This window comes from Coregonus lavaretus (genome assembly GCF_964263955.1).
Source record: "Coregonus lavaretus genome assembly, chromosome: 20".
Classification (NCBI taxonomy): Eukaryota; Metazoa; Chordata; class Actinopteri; order Salmoniformes; family Salmonidae; genus Coregonus; species Coregonus lavaretus.
The window spans coordinates 29,217,673-29,238,162 of record NC_140007.1 but is presented as its reverse complement, the minus strand read 5'-3'; the positions used below and the strand labels follow the sequence as shown (position 1 = coordinate 29,238,162).

The 20,490-nt window shown below is 44.4% G+C and overlaps 1 protein-coding gene across 1 annotated transcript in view; it reads right to left on the bottom strand.

Annotated features, from left to right (window-relative positions):
* Positions 1-6,117: 6,117 nt before the first annotated feature.
* The window catches only part of LOC311148104 (immunoglobulin-like and fibronectin type III domain-containing protein 1), a gene marked incomplete at both ends in the record, with an annotated part of 59,115 nt that continues 44,742 nt past the window's right edge, over positions 6,118-20,490 (bottom strand). The window contains 5 exons of the mRNA XM_084185012.1: positions 6,118-6,122; positions 6,368-6,731; positions 11,296-11,455; positions 11,560-12,047; positions 17,876-18,009. Of these exons, the coding sequence (XP_084041138.1) occupies positions 6,118-6,122; positions 6,368-6,731; positions 11,296-11,455; positions 11,560-12,047; positions 17,876-18,009 (1,151 nt within the window). The remainder of the gene's footprint in view (positions 6,123-6,367; positions 6,732-11,295; positions 11,456-11,559; positions 12,048-17,875; positions 18,010-20,490) is intronic.

Genomic DNA, 20,490 nt, shown 5'->3' with positions numbered 1-20,490 from the left:
TGAAAATGAACGTAATCCCCAAAAAACATTTCCACTGCATTTCAGCCCTGCCACAAAAGGACCAGCTGACATCATGTCAGTGATTCTCTCGTTAACACAGGTGAGAATGTTGACGAGGACAAGGCTGGAGATCACTCTGACATGCTGATTGAGTTAGAATAACAGACTGGAATCTTTAAAAGGAGGTTGGTGCTTGAAATCATTGTTCTTCCTCTGTTAACCATGGTTACCTGCAAGGAAACACGTGCCGTCATCATTGCTTTGCATAAAAAGGGCTTCACAGGCAAGGATATTGCTGCTAGTAAGATTGCACCTAAATCAACCATTTATCGGATCATCAAGAACTTCAAGGAGAGAGGTTCAATTGTTGTGAAGAAGGCTTCAGGGCGCCCAAGAAAGTCCAGGAGGTGTCAGGACCGTCTCCTAAAGTTGATTAAGCTGTGGGATCGGGGCACCACCAGTGCAGAGCTTGCTCAGGAATGGCAGCAGGCAGGTGTGAGTGCATCTGCACGCAGTGAGGCAAAGACTTTTGGAGGATGGCCTGGTGTCAAGAAGGGCAATGAGGAAGCCCCTTCTCTCCAGGAAAAACATCAGGGACAGATTGATATTCTGCAAAAGGTACAGGGATTGGACCCCTTTCCGATTGTTTGGGGCATCTGGAAAAAAGCTTGTCCAGAGAAGACAAGGTGCGCGCTACCATCAGTCCTGTGTCATGCCAACAGTAAAGCATCCTGAGACCATTCATGTGTGGGGTTGCTTCTCAGCCAAGGGAGTGGGCTCACTCACAATTTTGCCTAAGAACACAGCCATGAATAATGAATGGTACCAACACATCCTCCGAGAGCAATTTCTCCCAACCATCCAAGAACAGTCTGGTGACGAACAATGCCTTTTCCAGCATGATGGAGCACCTTGCCATAAGGGAAAAGTGATAACTAAGTGGCTCGGGGAACAAAGCATCGATATTTTGGGTCCATGGCCAGGAAACTCCCCAGACCTTAATCCCATTGAGAACTTGTGGTCAATCCTCAAGAGGCGGGTGGACAAACAAAAACTCACAAATTCTGACAAACTCCAAGCATTGATTATGCAAGAATGGGCTGCCATCAGTCAGGATGCGGCCCAGAAGTTAATTGACAGCATGCCAGGGCAGATTGCAGAGGTCTTGAAAAAGAAGGGTCAACACTGCAAATATTGACTCTTTGCATGAACGTAATGTAATTGTCAATAAAACCCTTTGACACTTATGGAATGCTTGTAATTATACTTCAGTATACCATAGTAACATCTGACAAAAATATCTAAAAACACTGAAGCAGCAAACTTTGTGAAGACCAATACTTGTGTCTTTCTTTTTTCTTTTTTCTTTTTAAAAATTCTCTAAACTTTTGACCATGACTGTACAATGGTCTTAGGACGTTGTGTGTTATTCCTTTCATGATCATGTTTAATGCCTCTAGCGTGGATAGTAGCCAATCAATGACCTCTAAGAGACAGCCATGTTAGCAGCCATTGGGCTCCATAGAGAGAGGAAGAGTCGAGTAAGCAGCATTCAGTCTAATGGCTCATGTTGTTCCCACTAGTACCGGCTGCCAGCTGCCGGCTGCACTCCCTCCCTTTTACTGTACTGAGTATCGATCAATCAACTTCTGCTGTGCCGGAGAAGCACCATCCACACCCTCTATTCTGAGAGAAAGCTTAAGTCGACCGACGGTCAGGACGTCAGTCTACTGCATTATTTAACACTGACTACAGGGCTGTGGATGGCTACATTACTAGCAACTGTAATGTATCCTGGTAGCCTACCAGTTAAGCGCACTGGGCCAGTAACCAAAAAGTCACTGGTTTGAAACCCTGAGCCGACTAGGTGAAAAATCTGTCGATGTGCAAGGCACTTAACTCTAATTGCTGCTGTAAGTCACTCTGGAAAAGAATGTCTGCTAAATAATTTACATGTAAACTGTGATTCTACAGCAACATTACAAATCATATTTCTACACAGTGGAATGACTTGAGGCAAACATGATACAGGAGACGTCCTACAAAACATACAGTACATTTGCTTACGTTGCAGGATATAAAAAAAACACTTGATTTAAGCATGTCCAATTTGATTTAAGCATGTCCAATTTCCAATGCAAATGCATTATATAGGATGCATTTGTTGGGGTTGTAATTTAAACATACTGATGGGAGGTATTTGAGTGCCAATGCATTTAGAATACTAAATATGTACAGCACTATACACACACCCACACTCCAAGCCATTCAGCTAACACACACAACCCAGGGGCACCAACTTCCCACACAGTACAATACAAATACCAGGGAAGGGTATACCTTCCAATTCTAGGAAATCCCAAACAACACCAGTGAGAGAGGCCGCACCACGTTCACTCTCGGATCAAAGTAAAAGACCTATAGTCTCACATTCTGCCTGCAAAAGCACAGGGAAGTCATGCAGATAAGGGGATAGGATAGGGTTCGGGGGCAGAATTAGTTCCATACCTGGGCAGGCAGGCTTGCATAGTCCCAGGCTAGCTGAAGGTCAGAGACTGAGAACGGTGGAGAGAGACGCAGTGGGAGAGGCCAGATAGGATCCTGAGAGAGGGAGTGATTGGAAGAGAGAAGGAGGGAGCGATAACGGGGAACGGGGGAGGGGAAGAAGAGTGGGACAGGAGAGAGAGAGAGAGAGAGAGAGAGAGAGAGAGAGAGAGAGAGAGAGAGAGAGAGAGAGAGAGAGAGAGAGACTGTTTCCTCCCCATCAGCTGGGCAAGACGAGGCACAGTGCGTTCAATACACAGACTCATAGGCGGGCCGCGGGGCACTCTGACCCAATTGTGTCTCCAAGAGCCTGATGCAAGCAATGCAGTTTATACACCACAAAGCACACACCAAGCGTGTTCGATGGGATCGACATTAGCAAGTGCTGTGCAGATTCGCCTAACTTGATCACAATATGAGGGTGGTAGATGATTTGTAGATCAGTGATTCTGTGCTGAGCTGTCGTCATGCCGATCCTCTCAAACATGCTGAAAAAATGTTCACATACAGCAGTTTAACATACACACAATGGTTGCAGTCTTTACAAATTTAGAAATAATTGTATAACATGATACTAATCCATTATGAATTGTTAGAAAGCAATATCACTTCCTGGGGCCTTACCCTTTACCGTGTAACAATGGAATAAGACAATATTTCTGGTCAGTTGAATGATTTCCAAGTATGCAGTAGCTCATCAACTTAGCTTAATTGGATGAAATAATAGCAAACCATAGTGTTTGGCAGTACCAAACCAGAGTTCAAGTTATTCTTAACCAGAGGATTCCACACGCAAATGCACACACAGGCGTGTGCCACCATACACACACGTCTTATCTGTGTTTTTCAGGATTTCATCATGAGTCACTCCTCACATTAGTCCAAGGGCCACATAACAAAAAAGGCCTCAGAAAAGGAAAGGTAATTTTATTAAGCTGAAGAATTTGTGATCTACAACTTGTAAAAGTTGCACATTAATTAAATATTATAAATAATAGGTACGATTTCGAAATCATAGCACATTTTAGGTAATTTCCCCTAGCAACATTATGAGGTTGCCATGTTACATCTTGGTTACAATTGTTACACACCGAAAACAATGCATGTACCGGACCGGAGGAATCACAAAATCATACGAGATATGAAGCTGTTGAAACATGCTAAATCTATTTTTCTTAGATGCCAGAACAGCGCTTTATTTAGCTGTCTTTATTTAGCTGCTTGCTTGTTTTTAGCCTAACCGGCCGCCAGATGGCACTATTAATCCTTTTAAATTGTCATATTATGCGTACAACTTTAACCCAGCTGCCTATACACTCCCCGGCGACCGCCTCATACTTAAAACACCCTTCATTCAGGAAGTAGCAAAGCCACTCTAGCATGGTGGTGGAAAATTGTGTTGTATTAAGACAGTATTATTGTCAGACGCAAATGGCAAACGACGTAAAAGGAATAATAGTCCCATCTGGCGGCGGGCCGGGTCTGCTAGTTTGTTTTGAGAGCTGTGTTAGCTAGCAAACGTTGTACTGTCTTTAGTTTGGCTAGCAGGCAAAAGCAACGATGGCCCTTGTAGGCTAAATACAGCTGCCAAAACATCTTATATTAACTGAGAAAACCACTGTACATGGTTAAAACATATTTCCTCATTTCGAGGTTCATCTGGATCAGTGAAGATGCTTTTGCTGATGCAAGGAAACTGAACGCACAAATAGTTCTGTGCACCAGTGTGCAACAAAATTAACCAAGGTGAAACATAGCAACGTTCATATTACCCAAGATGCACAGTGATTTCTATGCTAAGTATCATAAGTTTGATTAATGATAAAACAATTGCAACTTTTACAAGTTTTGAATCACACAGTATTTATGTTCATAGAATTATCTTCATAGTGTTGCTGAAATGTAACAGTTCCATTTTCTGGGTTATGGCACAACACATTTTTGGTGGGTGGCCCTTGGACTACATGGCATGCACTGACATATGGAAAACAAATATTACAGACACCCACTCTTCCACAATATATCTATGCTGATAAGTAGCACTAAGTGGGACCACCGTACACAGCAGTAAATTAATAGGAATGTAAAAATGGCAACACAACATTTTGACCTTGGTGAAGGTGTCTCAGATGCAGTACAGGCTACAGAGCTGATTGTACAGGGAGAATGAGTGTGTCACTGTCACCACATGTTCACTCACTGTCCCTGGAATGAAGGCATTTTCTGCAACTGTAAAATTACAAGACTGCATCCAACACATTCACTTCAGTTCATATGAGATACAATTCAATCAATCATTGAAAAATATTTTTAAAACAAGGAGACAGAAATCAGTGTAAAAAATAACAGAGGAACCAGGGTTTATTTGATCAAAGATACATCACAGAGACCTGAGATGAGCAATACATTGTGAAAGACGGAGACATTAGACGAACCCATGGCTTGGCAGTAACAGTGCACTTTGTGTACAGACAAAAGTCAAAAGAAAAGTAAAACAAAAATAAAACTTCTAGACGAACATCATCTTTAGTGAAGCTGCATGAAAATGTTAGAATTTCATAGATATGGCCCTTGCTACCCCCCCATGCTATTCCTTTAGTAAGCGGGTTTGCCTGTGTAAACAAATAAGATACAGTAACTTATGTTCAGTAACTTTCGTTCTGTATCCCTTATCCAATCAAAATCCCAAGACACATTTCAGACAACAACAAAAGGAAACCATTTTCATGTCAACAAGACAAGCACATTTTATGTCTTTGTTTGAATGTGTGTGATTGTGTGACTGTGTGTGAGTGAATGAGTGTTTTTCTATTGGCTTTTAGTTTTCTCCCTGTCACATTGAACTCTGACGGTTAGAACTGAGCTTGCAGAAAAAGTGGGACAGTTTGGTGTAAGGAAAATAATCTATAGAAATACAGCTGTGTTGTTAAAATAGATTAAGGCTTCTTGAGGTTGGTATTGGCAAGTGAGTCCTGAATATTATTAACCATTGCCTGACCAGGTAGCCCTCTCATACACACATTCATTGAGGTAACAATACTGATTCCAGAGAGTTGTGTGGATTCTATTGACCAGCCATTTCCCTTGGAGAGAAAAACTAAATGTTTTTGCACCTCAACATCAGCAATGCCTTCCCATTTGTCATGATGCAGACTGAACGTGTCGATTATCCTCTGTGAGTTTGGTGGCTGTCATTGCTGCTTACATTCACACTGTAATATAGAATAACATAACAGTTAACGTTACAGTTATTAGAGAGGTCAATGGCAATGTTCTTCACTAAAGGCCTTAGAGCTGACCAGGCAAATCAGAAAAACAACATTTCATATACTATTGCCCACAACAACTTTTAGTGAGGAACACTGCTCTACCAATGAGAGAAGATTTTGAAATCCTAAATGGTCTGTTGTCATACTTTGTAAGTGGAGTCGGTAAAACTTTACATTATATGGAGTACAGGTTACATTAACTGCACTTTGCTCCTATACTGTGTAATAACACTGTAATTTGACTAGTAACAACATTGTATTCCCATGTTAGTGCTCCTCACTTGAAACAACAATTTCTGTAAGGTCAGGCTAAAAGAGGTCAAAGAGAAATTGTAAACACCTTGAAATAAAGATGGATAACCTCACAGTGTGCACATAACATCAGCCTGACGAAGGGCAGACGAGGACTTTGAGTTGAAACATTGCACAATAACACTGAGGAGCATTCATCGGTGTGCAGGTATCTATCTTTATTTCATTCATTTTGTACTCTGCACCTTGCAGTCACTGGATGTTTGTACTCTAGTTTGAAATTGATTTTAAGACAGACTTACATTCCTCCTCAGGAGAGGCCTCATCTTCTTCTGGTTGTTCCTCCTCTTCCTCCATGGCCTGCTCCTCCTCTGCTTCAGAATCCTCTTCTTCCACCTGCTCTTCTACATTCTCTACCGCCTGCACCTCCTCCTCTGGTGCTGCCTCTGCCAAGTCCTCCTGCTCCTCCTCCACCACCTCCTCCTCTGCAGGAGCAGTCTGTTCCTCTGTGACAGCAGAGTCCTCCTGTTCAACAGACTTCACATCTAAGTGAGCCGCCTCCTCCTCTTCCACCTCCTCAGCAGCAGCAGCCTGCTCTTCTTCCGCAGGAGCAGCCTCTTCCTCCACCTCCTCTGAGGGCTCATCTGCTTGAACCCCTCCTTCCAGCTGGAACAAACAGAATTATAGTGATTTAGTACTTACAGGAAGTACAGGGCCTATGGTGACTTTGTAATCACATTGATGTAATGTATTTGGCCTACATTGCAGTATATGAATGGGAATACAACATTTACCCAGAATTCATCAGAGAATCCACAGCAGGCAATTAGCCTCTACATACTAATGGGTTAGCAGCAATCTCATAAAAGTTCCCCATGGGCACATGCTGGGCAAAAATAGTTATGAGAATGTGCATGCTCCAAAAATATGTGCCATTAGGAACACTAATGCTGAGATGAGAAAATGTGATGAAAAGGTTTTAAAAGGCATTATAAACTGGGTGGTTCGAGCCCTGAATGCTGATTGGCTGACAGTCGTGGTACAGTTCAAGTCGGAAGTTTACATACACTTAGGTTGGAGTCATTAAAACTCGTTTTTCAACCACTCCACACATTTCTTGTTAACAAACTATAGTTTTGGCAAGTTGGTTAGGACATCTACTTTGTGCATGACTGTCACGATCGTCGAACACAGTGGACCAATGCGCAGCGTGATGAGTGAACATACTTTATTTTGATTCACCACACGAAACAAAACAACAAAACGATAACGTGAAGTCCTTGGTTACAATACAAAACCAACACGGAACAAGATCCCACAAAACACTGTGGAAAACAGGCTGCCTAAGTATGGTTCCCAATCAGAGACAACAAGCAACAGCTGACACTCGTTGCCTCTGATTGAGAACCACCCCGGCCAACACAGAAACACATGAGCTAGATAACGAACCTAGAACCCAAATACATAGAAACTACACACCCTGGCTCAACATAACAGAGTCCCAGAGCCAGGGCGTGACAGTACCCCCCCCCCCAAAGGCGCGGACTGCGACCGCGCCAAACATAAACCGAACAGGGGAGGGCCGGGTGGGCATTCCTCCTCGGAGGCGGTTCCGGCTCCGGGCTTGACCACCACCCTCCGTAGCGCCCCTGGTCCGGTCTGGCCCCGCTGGCTGGAGCTGGACATCGGTGGAGCGGATTGCTTAGGCTCCGATGTGGAGCAGCTGACCGGTACCTGACCAGGCACCGGTGACCCAGGCACGGGCTGTGCCGGACTGACGACGCGCACCACAGGCTTGGTGCGGGGAGCAGGGACGGGCCGAACCGGGCTGACGAAGCGCACTACAGGCTTGGTGCGGGGAGCAGGAACAGGCCGGGCCGGGCTGGCGACGCGCACCATAGGCTTGGTGCGAGAGGCAGGAACAGGCCGGGCCGGGCTGGCGACACGCACCATTGGCTTGGTGCGGGGAGCAGGAACAGGCCGGACCGGGCTGGCGACGCGCACCATTGGCTTGGTGCGGGGAGCAGGAACAGGCCGGGCCGGGCCGGGCTGGCGACGCGCACCATAGGCTTGGTGCGAGAGGCAGGAACAGGCCGGACCGGGCTGGCGACGCGCATCACAGGCTTGGTGCGAGGGACAGGAACAGGCCGGACCGCACTGGGAACACACACCACTGGCCTTACCCGGGGATCAGGAACGGGCCGGACCGGACTGGCAACACACCTCAGTACCTCTCGCCGTGCCTCTACATTTTCCTTCCCTCTACTCGCCAATGGCTCCCGTAACCCGGTGGCCTTCTCTCCTCGTCCACTAACTCGCCCCTTATCTGCCTCCAGCAGTCCCGTCGTCCACGGTGTGAGACCCCCCCAAAAATGGTATTGGGTTCGTCTCTCCCCCGTGGCTATGGCCTCCATGGCTCTCGCCAGACTCTCCAGCCTCTGCTCCCAAGTCCAACCTCTCTCCTCTTCACGCGACTTGACCCAGTCGAGGTGGATATCCGCTAGAGTTACCTCTGGCGTTGGCTCCTGGACACGCTGCTTGACCCAGTCGAGGTGGATATCCATTAGATTCACCTCTGGCGTTGGCTCCTGGACACGCTGCTTGGTCCAGTTATGGTGGGATCTTCTGTCACGATCGTTGGAGGAAGAGTGGACCAATGCGCAGCGTGATGAGTGAACATACTTTATTTTGATTCACCACACGAAACAACACGATAACGTGAAGTCCTTGGTTACAATACAAAACCAACACGGAACAAGATCCCACAAAACACTGTGGAAAACAGGCTGCCTAAGTATGGTTCCCAATCAGAGACAACAAGCAACAGCTGACACTCGTTGCCTCTGATTGAGAACCACCCCGGCCAACACAGAAACACATGAGCTAGATAACGAACCTAGAACCCAAATACATAGAAACTACACACCCTGGCTCAACATAACAGAGTCCCAGAGCCAGGGCGTGACAATGACACAAGTAATTTTTCCAACAATTGTTTACAGACAGATTATTTATAATAATTCACTGCATCACAATTCCAGTGGGTCAGAAGTTTACATACACTAAGTTGACTGTGCCTTTAAACAGCTTGGAAAATTCCAGAAAATGATGTAATGGCATTAGAAGCTTCTGATAGGCTAATTGACATCATTTGAGTCAATTGGAGGCCTAACTTCAAACTCAGTGCCTCTTTGCTTCACATCATGGGAAAATCAAAAGAAATCAGCCAAGCCCTCAGCAAAAAATGTGTAGACCTCCACAAGTCTGGTTCATCCTTGGGAGCAATTTCCAAACGCCTGATGGTACCACGTTCATCTGTACAAACAATAGTACGCAAGTATAAACACCATGGGACCACGCAGCCGTCATACCACTCAGGAAGGAGACGCGTTCTGTCTCCTAGAGATGAATGTACTTTGGTGCGAAAAGTGCAAATCAATCCAAAACAACAGCAAAGGACCTTGTGAAGATGCTGGAGGAAACAGGTACAAAAGTATCTATATCCACAGTAAAACGAGTCCTATATCGACATAACCTGAAAGGCCGCTCAGCAAGGAAGAAGCCACTGCTCCAAAACCGCCATGAAAAAGCCAGACTACGGTTTGCAACTGCACATGGGGACAAAGATCGTACTTTTTGGAGAAATGTCCTCCGGTCTGATGAAACAAAAATAGAACTGTTTGGCTATAATGACCATCGTTATGTTTGGAGGGAAAAGGGGGTAGCTTGCAAGCCGAAGAACACATTTTTATATTTTACATTTTAGTCATTTAGCAGACGCGACTTACAGTTAGTGAGTGCATACATTCTTTTTATTTTTTTCATACTGGCCCCCCGTGGGAATCAAACCCACAACCCTGGCGTTGCAAACGCCATGCTCTACCAACTGAGCTACATCCCTGCCGGCCATTCCCTCCCCTACCCTGGACAACGCTGGGCCAATTGTGCCCCGCCCCATGGGTCTCCCGGTCGCGGCCGGCTACGACAGAGCCTGGATTCGAACCAGGATCTCTAGTGGCACAGCGAGCACTGCGATGCAGTGCCTTAGACCGTGAAGCACGGGGGTGGCAGCATCATGCTGTGGGGGTGCTTTGCTGCAGGAGGGACTGGTGCACTTCACAAAATAGATGGCATCATGAGGAAGGAAAATTATGTGGATATATTGAAGCAACATCTCAAGACATCAGTCAGGAAGTTAAAGCTTGGTTGCAAATGAGCTTCCAAATGGACAATGACCCCAAGCATACATTTACATTTACATTTAAGTCATTTAGCAGACGCTCTTATCCAGAGCGACTTACAGGAGCAATTAGGGTTAAGTGCCTTGCTCAAGGGCACATCGGCAGATTTTTCACGCCCCACTTCCAAAGTTGTGGCAAAATAGCTTAAGGACAACAAAGTCAAGGTATTGGAGTGGCCATCACAAAGCCCTGACCTCAATCCTATAGAAAATGTGTGGGCAGAACTGAAAAAGCGTGTGCGAGCAAGGCGGCCTACAAACCTGACTCAGTTACACCAGCTCTGTCAGGAGGAATGGGCCAAAATTCACCTAACTTATTGTGGGAAGCTTGTGGAAGGCTACCCGAAACGTTTGACCCAAGTTAAATAATTTAAAGGCAATGCTACCAAATACTAATTGAGTGTATGTACACTTCTGACCCACTGGGAATGTGATGAAAGAAACAAAAGCTGAAATAAATCATTCTCTCTACTATTATTCTGACATTTCACATTCTTAAAATAAAGTAGTGATCCTAACTGACCTAAAACAGGGAATTTTTACTAGGATTAAATGTCAGGAATTGTGAAAAACTGAGTTTAAATGTATTTGGCTAAGGTGTATGTAAACTTCCGACTTCAACTGTATATCACACGTATACCATGGGTATGACAAAACATTTATTTCTACTGCTCTAATTACATTGGTAACCAGTTTATAATAGCAATAAGGCACCTTGGGGGTTTGTGGTATATTGCCAATATACCACGGCTAAGGGCTGTATCCAGGCTCTCCGCGTTGCATCGTGCATATGAACAGCCCTTAGCCGTGGGATATTGGCCATATACCACACCCCCTCTCGTGCCTTATTGCTTAAATAACCTGTGACCAGTCCTGATGTACCTCTTTATCAGACTATTCATAAAAGGAAGTATATTTGAGGGTGACCCAGTCCCCTTCTAACACAATATTCGAAACCCTGGCATGTGTGAGACTTCCTGTAGGCGTTACCCGGGCGACCTGTTTCTGCACGACCTCCAGCTGAGCGCGGAGCTCAGAGTGCAGACTGTGGGCCGCTGAGTTCTGCTCCTGCAGACTCTTTTGTACTGTCACCAGCTGCCCCTCTCTGGCCTGCTGGGCCCTCTGAGTCTGCTCTTTCTCAAACAGTTCTCTGAAACACATGTATGCACACACAGTGAAACCAACCAATACAATGGAAGATACAACAACACCAAACATTTCAAACCTCTTTCCAATACCCAATACACTACATACCTGACACTTGTGATCTCCGCTGTACTGGCCTCCAGTTGAGCCTGGTTGGCAGACACCTGTTCCTTCAGCCCCAGGAGGTCTGATGCCTGGCCCTCCATGGTGGCGCTCAGGGTGCCTAGCAGCCCTGCCATCTCCTCCAGCTTGGCCTCAGCCTCTGCCAGGCTCCCTGTCAGGCCCTCCATGCTCTGGGCCAGCTCTGTGCTCAACCCTACCAGGCCCTCCACCTGCAGCCGGACAGCCTCAAACTCCTCGCTCTTCCCCTTCAGCTTGGCCTGAAGCTGGGTCAGCTGCTCCGTGGACACGGTGGCATGCTGCATCTCAGCCAGCCGGGCCTTCATCTCTGTGTGGAGGGAGAGGACCTGGGCGGGCAGGTCTGAGGTCTTTAGCTGCTCAGTCATGGCCAGGGCCATGACTACCTGCTTCTGGGCCAGCGTGTAAGACTCTTCCAGGATGTTGAGGCGATGCTCGAAGCCACCGGTACCGTGCTGCTGCAAGGACATAAAACAAAAATAGCTCAGAGTCAGCACATAGTGCAGCCATAAGCTGTCCCGTGTAGCTCAGTTGGTAGAGCATGGCGTTTGCAACGCCAGGGTTATGGGTTCGAATCCCACGGGGGGCCAGTATGAGAAGAAAATAAATGTATGCACTCACTAACTGTAAGTCGCTCTGGATAAGAGCGTCTGCTAAATGACTAAAATGTGAAACAAGTAAGTCAGCACTCTTTATCAAGTATTTTACCTCTCATTCTATTCATCCTGATTGAAAACGATCTATTGGTGAAGACAGTTACAGTAAGTGGGTCTAAAGAAATGAGAACAAGACATTGACCAGGTACTGCAGTGGCTGTAGGATAATCCTATGATTTAAGTAGACCAATTTAATTATGTCAGCAGTTAAGTGAATCCACATCCTGGCCCCATCAGTGATGAAGTCCCACTGTGTGAAGGCTAAACTTTGATCTTATAAGTTAAGGAGGGCCTCCCTTCCTGTGCCGGGGGAATACCACTTTAATGACTCTCCCCACAGTATGAGGACAGAACACTGTGGCTGCTTTCCAGCCATACTGACACTATTCATTGGATACTAGTTCAAGCATTTACATTTTACACATTAGTAATTTAGCAGATGCTCTTATCCAGAGCGACTTACAGTTAGTGCATTTATCTTAAGATAGCTACAGTGCCTTGCAAAGGTATTCATCCCCCTTGGCGTTTTTCCTATTTTGTTGCATTACAACCTGTAATTTAAATTGATTTTTATGTGGATTTCATGTAATGGACATACACAAAATAGTCCAAATTGGTGAAGTGAAATGAAAAAATTAACTTGTTTCAGAAAATTCTAAACAATAAATAACAGAAAAGTGGTGCATGCATATGTATTCACCCCCTTTGCTATGAAGCCCCTAAATAAGATCTGGTGCAACCAATTACCTTCAGAAGTCACATAATTAGTTAAATAATGTCCATCTGTGTGCAATCTAAGTGTCACATGATCTGTCACATGATCTCAGTATACAGTGGGGAAAAAAAGTATTTAGTCAGCCACCAATTGTTCAAGTTCTCCCACTTAAAAAGATGAGAGAGGCCTGTAATTTTCATCATAGGTACACGTCAACTATGACAGACAAATTGAGGAAAGAAATCCAGAAAATCACATTGTAGGATTTTTAATGAATTTATTTGCAAATTATGGTGGAAAATAAGTATTTGGTCACCTACAAACAAACAAGATTTCTGGCTCTCACAGACCTGTAACTTCTTCTTTAAGAGGCTCCTCTGTCCTCCGCTCGTTACCTGTATTAATGGCACCTGTTTGAACTTGTTATCAGTATAAAAGACACCTGTCCACAACCTCAAACAGTCACACTCCAAACTCCACTATGGCCAAGACCAAAGAGCTGTCAAAGGACACTAGAAACAAAATTGTAGACCTGCACCAGGCTGGGAAGACTGCATCTGCAATAGGTAAGCAGCTTGGTTTGAAGAAATCAACTGTGGGAGCAATTATTAGGAAATGGAAGACATACAAGACCACTGATAAAATCCCTCGATCTGGGGCTCCACGCAAGATCTCACCCCGTGGGGTCAAAATGATCACAAGAACGGTGAGCAAAAATCCCAGAAACACACGGGGGGACCTAGTGAATGACCTGCAGAGAGCTGGGACCAAAGTAACAAAGCCTACCATCAGTAACACACTACGCCGCTAGGGACTCAAATCCTGCAGTGCCAGACGTGTCCCCCTGCTTAAGCCAGTACATGTCCAAGCCCGTCTGAAGTTTGCTAGAGTGCATTTGGATGATCCAGAAGAGGATTGGGAGAATGTCATATGGTCAGATGAAACCAAAATAGAACTTTTTGGTAAAAATTCAACTCGTCGTGTTTGGAGGACAAAGAATGCTGAGTTGCATCCAAAGAACACCATACCTACTGTGAAGCATGGGGGTGGAAACATCATGCTTTGGGGCTGTTTTTCTGCAAAGGGACCAGGACGACTGATCCGTGTAAAGGAAAGAATGAATGGGGCCATGTATCATGAGATTTTGAGTGAAAACCTCCTTCCATCAGCAAGGGCATTGAAGATGAAACGTGGCTGGGTCTTTCAGCATGACAATGATCCCAAACACACCGCCCGGGCAACGAAGGAGTGGCTTCGTAAGAAGCATTTCAAGGTCCTGGAGTGGCCTAGCCAGTCTCCAGATCTCAACCCCATAGAAAATCTTTGGAGGGAGTTGAAAGTCTGTGTTGCCCAGCGACAGCCCCAAAACATCACTGCTCTAGAGGAGATCTGCATGGAGGAATGGGCCAAAATACCAGCAACAGTGTGGGAAAACCTTGTGAAGACTTACAGAAAACGTTTGACCTGTGTCATTGCCAACAAAGTGTATATAACAAAGTATTGAGAAACTTTTGTTATTGACCAAATACTTATTTTCCACCATAATTTGCAAATAAATTCATTAAAAATCCTACAATGTGATTTTCTGGAATCTTTTTTCTCATTTTGTCTGTCATAGTTGACGTGTACCTATGATGAAAATTACAGGCCTCTCTCATCTTTTTAAGTGGGAGAACTTGCACAATTGGTGGCTGACTAAATACTTTTTTTCCCCACTGTATATACACCTGTTCTGAAAGGCCCCAAAGTCTGCAACACCACTAAGCAAGGGGCGCCACCAAGCAAGCTCCCGGACCAGGCAAGAAGGGCATTAATCAGAGAGGCAACAAAGAGACCAAGGATAACCCTGAAGGAGCTGCAAAGCTCCAGAGCGGAGATTGGAGTATCTGTCCATAGGACCACTTTAAGCCATACACTGCACAGAGCTGGGCTTTACGGAAGAGTGGCCAGAAAAAAAGCCATTGTTTAAAAAAATAAATAAGCAAACACGTTTGGTGTTCGCCAAAAGGCATGTGGGAGACTCCCCAAACATATGGAAGAAGGTACTCTGGTCAGATGAGATTAAAATTAAGCTTTTTGGCCATCAAGGAAAACGCTATGTCTGGCGCAAACCCAACACCTCTCATCACCCCGAGAACACCATCATGTTTTTCATCGGCAGGGACTGAGAAACTGGTCAGAATTCAAGGAATGATGGATGGCACTAAATACAGGGAAATTCTTGAGGGAAACCTGTTTCAGTCTTCCAGAGATTTGAGACTGGGACGGAGGTTCACCTTCCTGCAGGACAATGACCCTAAGCATACTGCTAAAGCAACACTCGAGTGGTTTAAGGGGAAACATTAAAATGTCTTGGAATGGCCTAGTCAAAGCCCAGACCTCAATCCAATTGAGAATCTGTGGTATGACTTAAAAATTGCTGTACACCAGCGGAACCCATCCAACTTGAAGGAGCTGGAGCAGTTTTGCCTTGAAGAATGGGCAAAAATCCCAGTGGCACGCTCAAGTTTTCTGTTTTTTTTTGTCTTATTTCTTGTTTGTTTCCCTATAAAAAATATTTTGCTTCTTCAAAGTGGTAGGCATGTTGTGTAAATCAAATGATACAAACCTCCAAAAAATCAATTTTAATTCCAGGTTGTAAGGCAACAAAATAGGAAAGATGCCAAGGGGGGTGAATACTTTTGCAAGCCACTGTAGGTGGGACAACCACATATCACAGACATTGTAAGTACATTTTTACTCAATAAAGTAGCTATCAGCAAAGTCAGAGCTAGTAAGGGGCAAAAGAGTCAAGTGCGAGTGTTAGCTCACCAAAATCTTCCTTCTACTGAATTCCTGCCTCTCAAAAATATGGGCTTCACCTTACTCTGCATGCACAAAGTCTATGACTCTGGCCCCTCAAGTGTTGCATAATCCCCAGCCTCAAATGGAATTTACTGAACAAGGGGCAAACAAACCTTCACTCATGGGTGTAACAGCTACATAGGTTACTAACTTTTCATATTTGCTGTGACCCACAAGGTCAAATTGCAGCATAGTGTGTGTATGGTGAGGTCAATGTGTAAACATGTTAGGATTTGTATGAGGAAAATCACATGCCTGTATTCAGCCCTGCTGAGTTCTTTTAAAAGAACTTCAACAAACTTGTGAATGGTGGTTTCTTATCTCAACTGTGTGTATGAAGTACCTGTAATACCTGTAGGTGGGGCCATGTTTTAATACTACAAAGTGACTTCTTATTGATGCAGGTTATTCTGGTATGTATAACACATGTTCCAAAGTAACTTAGAACATGCGTTAAGCATGTGCAGATAATGGTGTATATACCTCCTCATCCTAATTGAGAAGTAAATTGAGCCCATAAACGGGTTCAATTAGTCTACAAATTCCCCTTGGCAAAACTTTTGTTTTGGTAACATTCATCCGGGTGGCCACGTCTGAATCAGTTTAATCTCTAGAACATGTTTCTATGTATGATTAAAGACCAGCCAGGGAACCATTGCAATGAAGCTGGAAAACTAATAGGAGGACTTGTTATAGGGACTAACCACAACTAGGGTCAATATCTGTTGTAGCAGGCTATTTTTATCCCCATGTAGACAACTGGCTTCTTTATTTGAGCCACTGGACAGTGCACACTGAAATCAGTACCATGACTATGTGAAGCATGGTTTCAAGCAGGGTCAACTGCTGTAAAACTGTAGTCGATTTGGAAGTGTAATGTGTGTTTATTTCAAAACGCTTCTACATCTCATCTTTTATTGAAATATGCCTATATTCTAGGGACATTCAGTGGCTTATGTTATGTAACCTAACGAAATATTGGTGCAGTCAGTGTTCCCACATTGTAGGTCAAATTTAATCTCCATTACAAATGGCAACAGCTGCATGATGTGCACCTCAACCTGGTCTCAGAGCATTTCGTATTATTCTGTACATAAAACCGAGAGACTCCGTTCAGTATGATATGTTACGTTTCATATGGTATGTATTAAATTGTGGCTGTCCATCACCCATTTCCTATAATATGTTACAAATTACAATTTTGATTATATGTAATGAAATCGCAAAACGTACAATATGCTACTAATTTGCTGAACATATGATATGTTACGAATTGTAGCTAGGTGGCTAGTTGGCTAACGTTAGCTAGCTTGCTAACTTTAACTAGGCTAGGGATTAGGGTTTGGGGTTAGTGTTAAGTTTTGGAGTTAGGATAAAGGGTTAAGGTTAGGGGAAGGGTTAGCTAAAAGGGTAAGGTTAGAGTTAGGGGAAGGGTTAGCTAACATGCTAAGTAGTTGCAAAGTAGCTTAAAAGTACTAAGTAGTTGAAAAGTTGCTAATTAGCTAAAATGCTAAAGTTGTCTGTGATGAGACTCGAACTCGCAACCTTAGAGTTGCTAGACGTTCGTGTTATAAGTTTTATACAACCAAAACCAACCACCCTCATTTCGTTTTTGCCTTAAGTAACCATCTGTCTTATGTAACCATACCAAACGTAACGTATCATACTAAACCATTTTGTATCGGATTTACATACAGAATAATACGAAATGCTCTGAGACCAGGTTGCGCACCTTGGTGGCGGTTAGAAATAGAATCATTTGGCAGTATTACATTTGATATGAGTTCAGAACTATCATATCCTATCCTGAAATGTTGCTGACAACTGCAGGCAGGCTATAGGAAGGCATATAAATACCGACTGCTAGAGCTTTCCATAGTACTGAATGCAAAATAAATTAGGACGGTCGGAATAGTATTGCAATGGGTCTAAACACAAAATGATTTTGACCACAAAAAACGTTGCACAGAATGTTCTTTTGAAATTTTGCTGACGCATGGAAACTTCAGAGCCTTTGTAATGCGCCTATTATTTTTGCCCATGTTCTTATTACGCATGGTTAACTATTTACCTTTTCATTTGTCTGTCGAATTTCTTCCTGGAAGGACTGAAGCTTCACCATCTTCATCTGCATGCCCACGAAGTTGTCTGCTAGGTAGGTTATACTTTGGTGCTGCTGGAAACAGTACCATGTCGCCGTGGCACCTCCGACCACAATCAAAAGGAATAAAATGAACAAAAGCACATTCTGGTTTTCACCTCGCGCCTCCGGTTCCGAAGATTCATGATTCAAATGGTTAAAGTCTTCGTGATTGTGTTTGTTCTTCTTCCCTCGGTGCTTTGCTGTCATTTTAACACAGTAGCGTAGTAGTTACTGCAGTATAATGGCCAGAGGTGGTGGAGGACCAGTGGTTGAAAGATGGATGTTTGCTCCGGTGATATTACAAAGCGTAAATGGGTCCTCATTCAAAACCAGTCAACAAAGTAGGAAAAAGAGAGAGTTCTTATTGAAGGGGTGGTTTGGGCTGCAAATAAGAAAATAAAGAAGCGTGTAGTACCCGGTTCCAGGAAGAGAGGAGTGCGTGAGGGGGCGTTCCATGCCCGAGAGTGGCTAGTCTCCCTGTACGTGTGCTGCGCTGTCTTACCTAATCAGTCCCTCCAGGATTCCGCTATGATTGTGTCCAATTTGTTGCAAAATGGCTTGACGTGTGGCTTGATTGAACGATATTATGCGGTAAATGTGCGTTGATTGGTTGAAATTGCCAGCCCTCTTTTTGTACTGAGGTGATGGGTCAGTTTTGTGCGAAAATATTGCTACGAATTGACTCTTTTATGCCGAAATAGTGCAGTGATTGGTCAAATTTGCAAGCCCTAGCTTGCATAATATGCGGGGAATTGTTGATTTTGCAACTAAAAAAATTTGATTGTAGAATCCTGGAGAGATTGCCTAATACGAAGGCCACACGTGTGCCTATGGTAATGATGTACAGTGCATTCGGAAAGTATTCATACCCGTTCACTTTTTCCACATTTTGGTTACTTTACAACTTTGTTCTAAAATGGTTGAAATGAACATTTTCCCTCATCAATCTACACACGATACCCCTTACAATACCAAAAACATTATTATTATTTTTTTTTTTTGCATATGTATTACAAATAAAAGACTGAAATACCTTATTTACATAAGTATTCAGACCCTTTGTATGAGACTCGAAATTGAGCTCAGGTGCATCCTGTTTCCATTGATCATCCTTGAGATGTTTCTACAACTTGGAGTCCACCTGTGATAAATTCAATTGACTGGACATGATTTGGAAAGGCACACACCTGTCTATATAAGGTCCCACAGTTGACAGTGCATGTCAGAGCAGAAACCAAGCCATGAGGTCGAAGGAATTGTCCGTAGAGCTCCGAGACAGGATTGTGTCAAGGCACAGATCTGGGGAAGGGTACCAAAAACTTTCTGCAGCATTGAAGGTCCCCAAAAACACAGTGGCCTCCATCATTCTTAAATGGAAGAAGTTTGGAACCACCAACACTCTTCCTAGAGCTGGCGGCCCGGCCAAACTGATCAATCGGGGGAGAAGGGCCTTGGTCAGGGAGGTGACCAAGAACCTGATGGTCACTCTGACAGAGCTCCAGAGTTCCTCTGTGGAAATGGAAGAACCTTCCAGAAGGACAACCATCTCTGCAGCACTCCACCAATCAGGCCTTTATGGTAGAGTGGCCAGACGGAAGCCAGTCCTCAGTAAAAGGCATGCCAGCCCACTTGGAGTTTGCCAAAAGGCACCTAAAGGACTCTCCGACCATGAGAAACAAGATTCTCTGGTCTGATGAAACCAAGATTGAACTCTTTGGCCTGAATGAAAAGCGTCACATGTCTGGAGGAAACCTGGCACCATCCCTATGGTGAAGCATGGTGGTGGCAGCATCATGCTGTGGGGATGTTTTTCAGCGGCAGGGACTGGGAGACTAGTCAGGATCGAGGGAAAGATGAACGGAGCAAAGTACAGAGAGATCCTTGATGAAAACCTGCTCCAGAGCGCTCAGGACCTCAGACTGGAGCGAAGGTTCACCTTCCAACAGGAAAACGACCCTAAGCACACAGCCAAGACAACGCAGGAGTGGCTTTGGGACAGGTCTCTGAATGTCCTTGAGTGGCCCAGCCAGAGCCCGGACTTGAACCCGATCAAACATCTCTGGAGAGACCTGAAAATAGCTGTGCAGCGACGCTCCCCATCCAACCTGACAGAGCTTGAGAGGATCTACAGAGAAGAATGAGATAAACTCCCCAAATACAGGTGTGCCAAGCTTGTAGCGTCATACCCAAGAAGACTTGAGGCTGTAATCACAGCCAAAGGTGCTTCAGCAAAGTACTGAGTAAGGGGTCTGAATACTTATGTAAATGTGATATTGCCGTTTTTATGTTTAATACCTGTTTTTGCTTTGTCATTATTTACATTTTACATTTTAGTCATTTAGCAGATGCTCTTATCCAGAGCGACTTACAGTTAGTGAGTGCATACATTTTCATACTGGCCCCCCGTGGGAAGCAAACCCACAACCCTGGCGTTGCAAGCGCCATGCTCTACCAACTGAGCTACACGGGGTATTGTGTGTCGATTGATGAGTAAAACAAAACAATTTAATCCATTGTAGAATAAGGCTGTAATGTAACAAAAT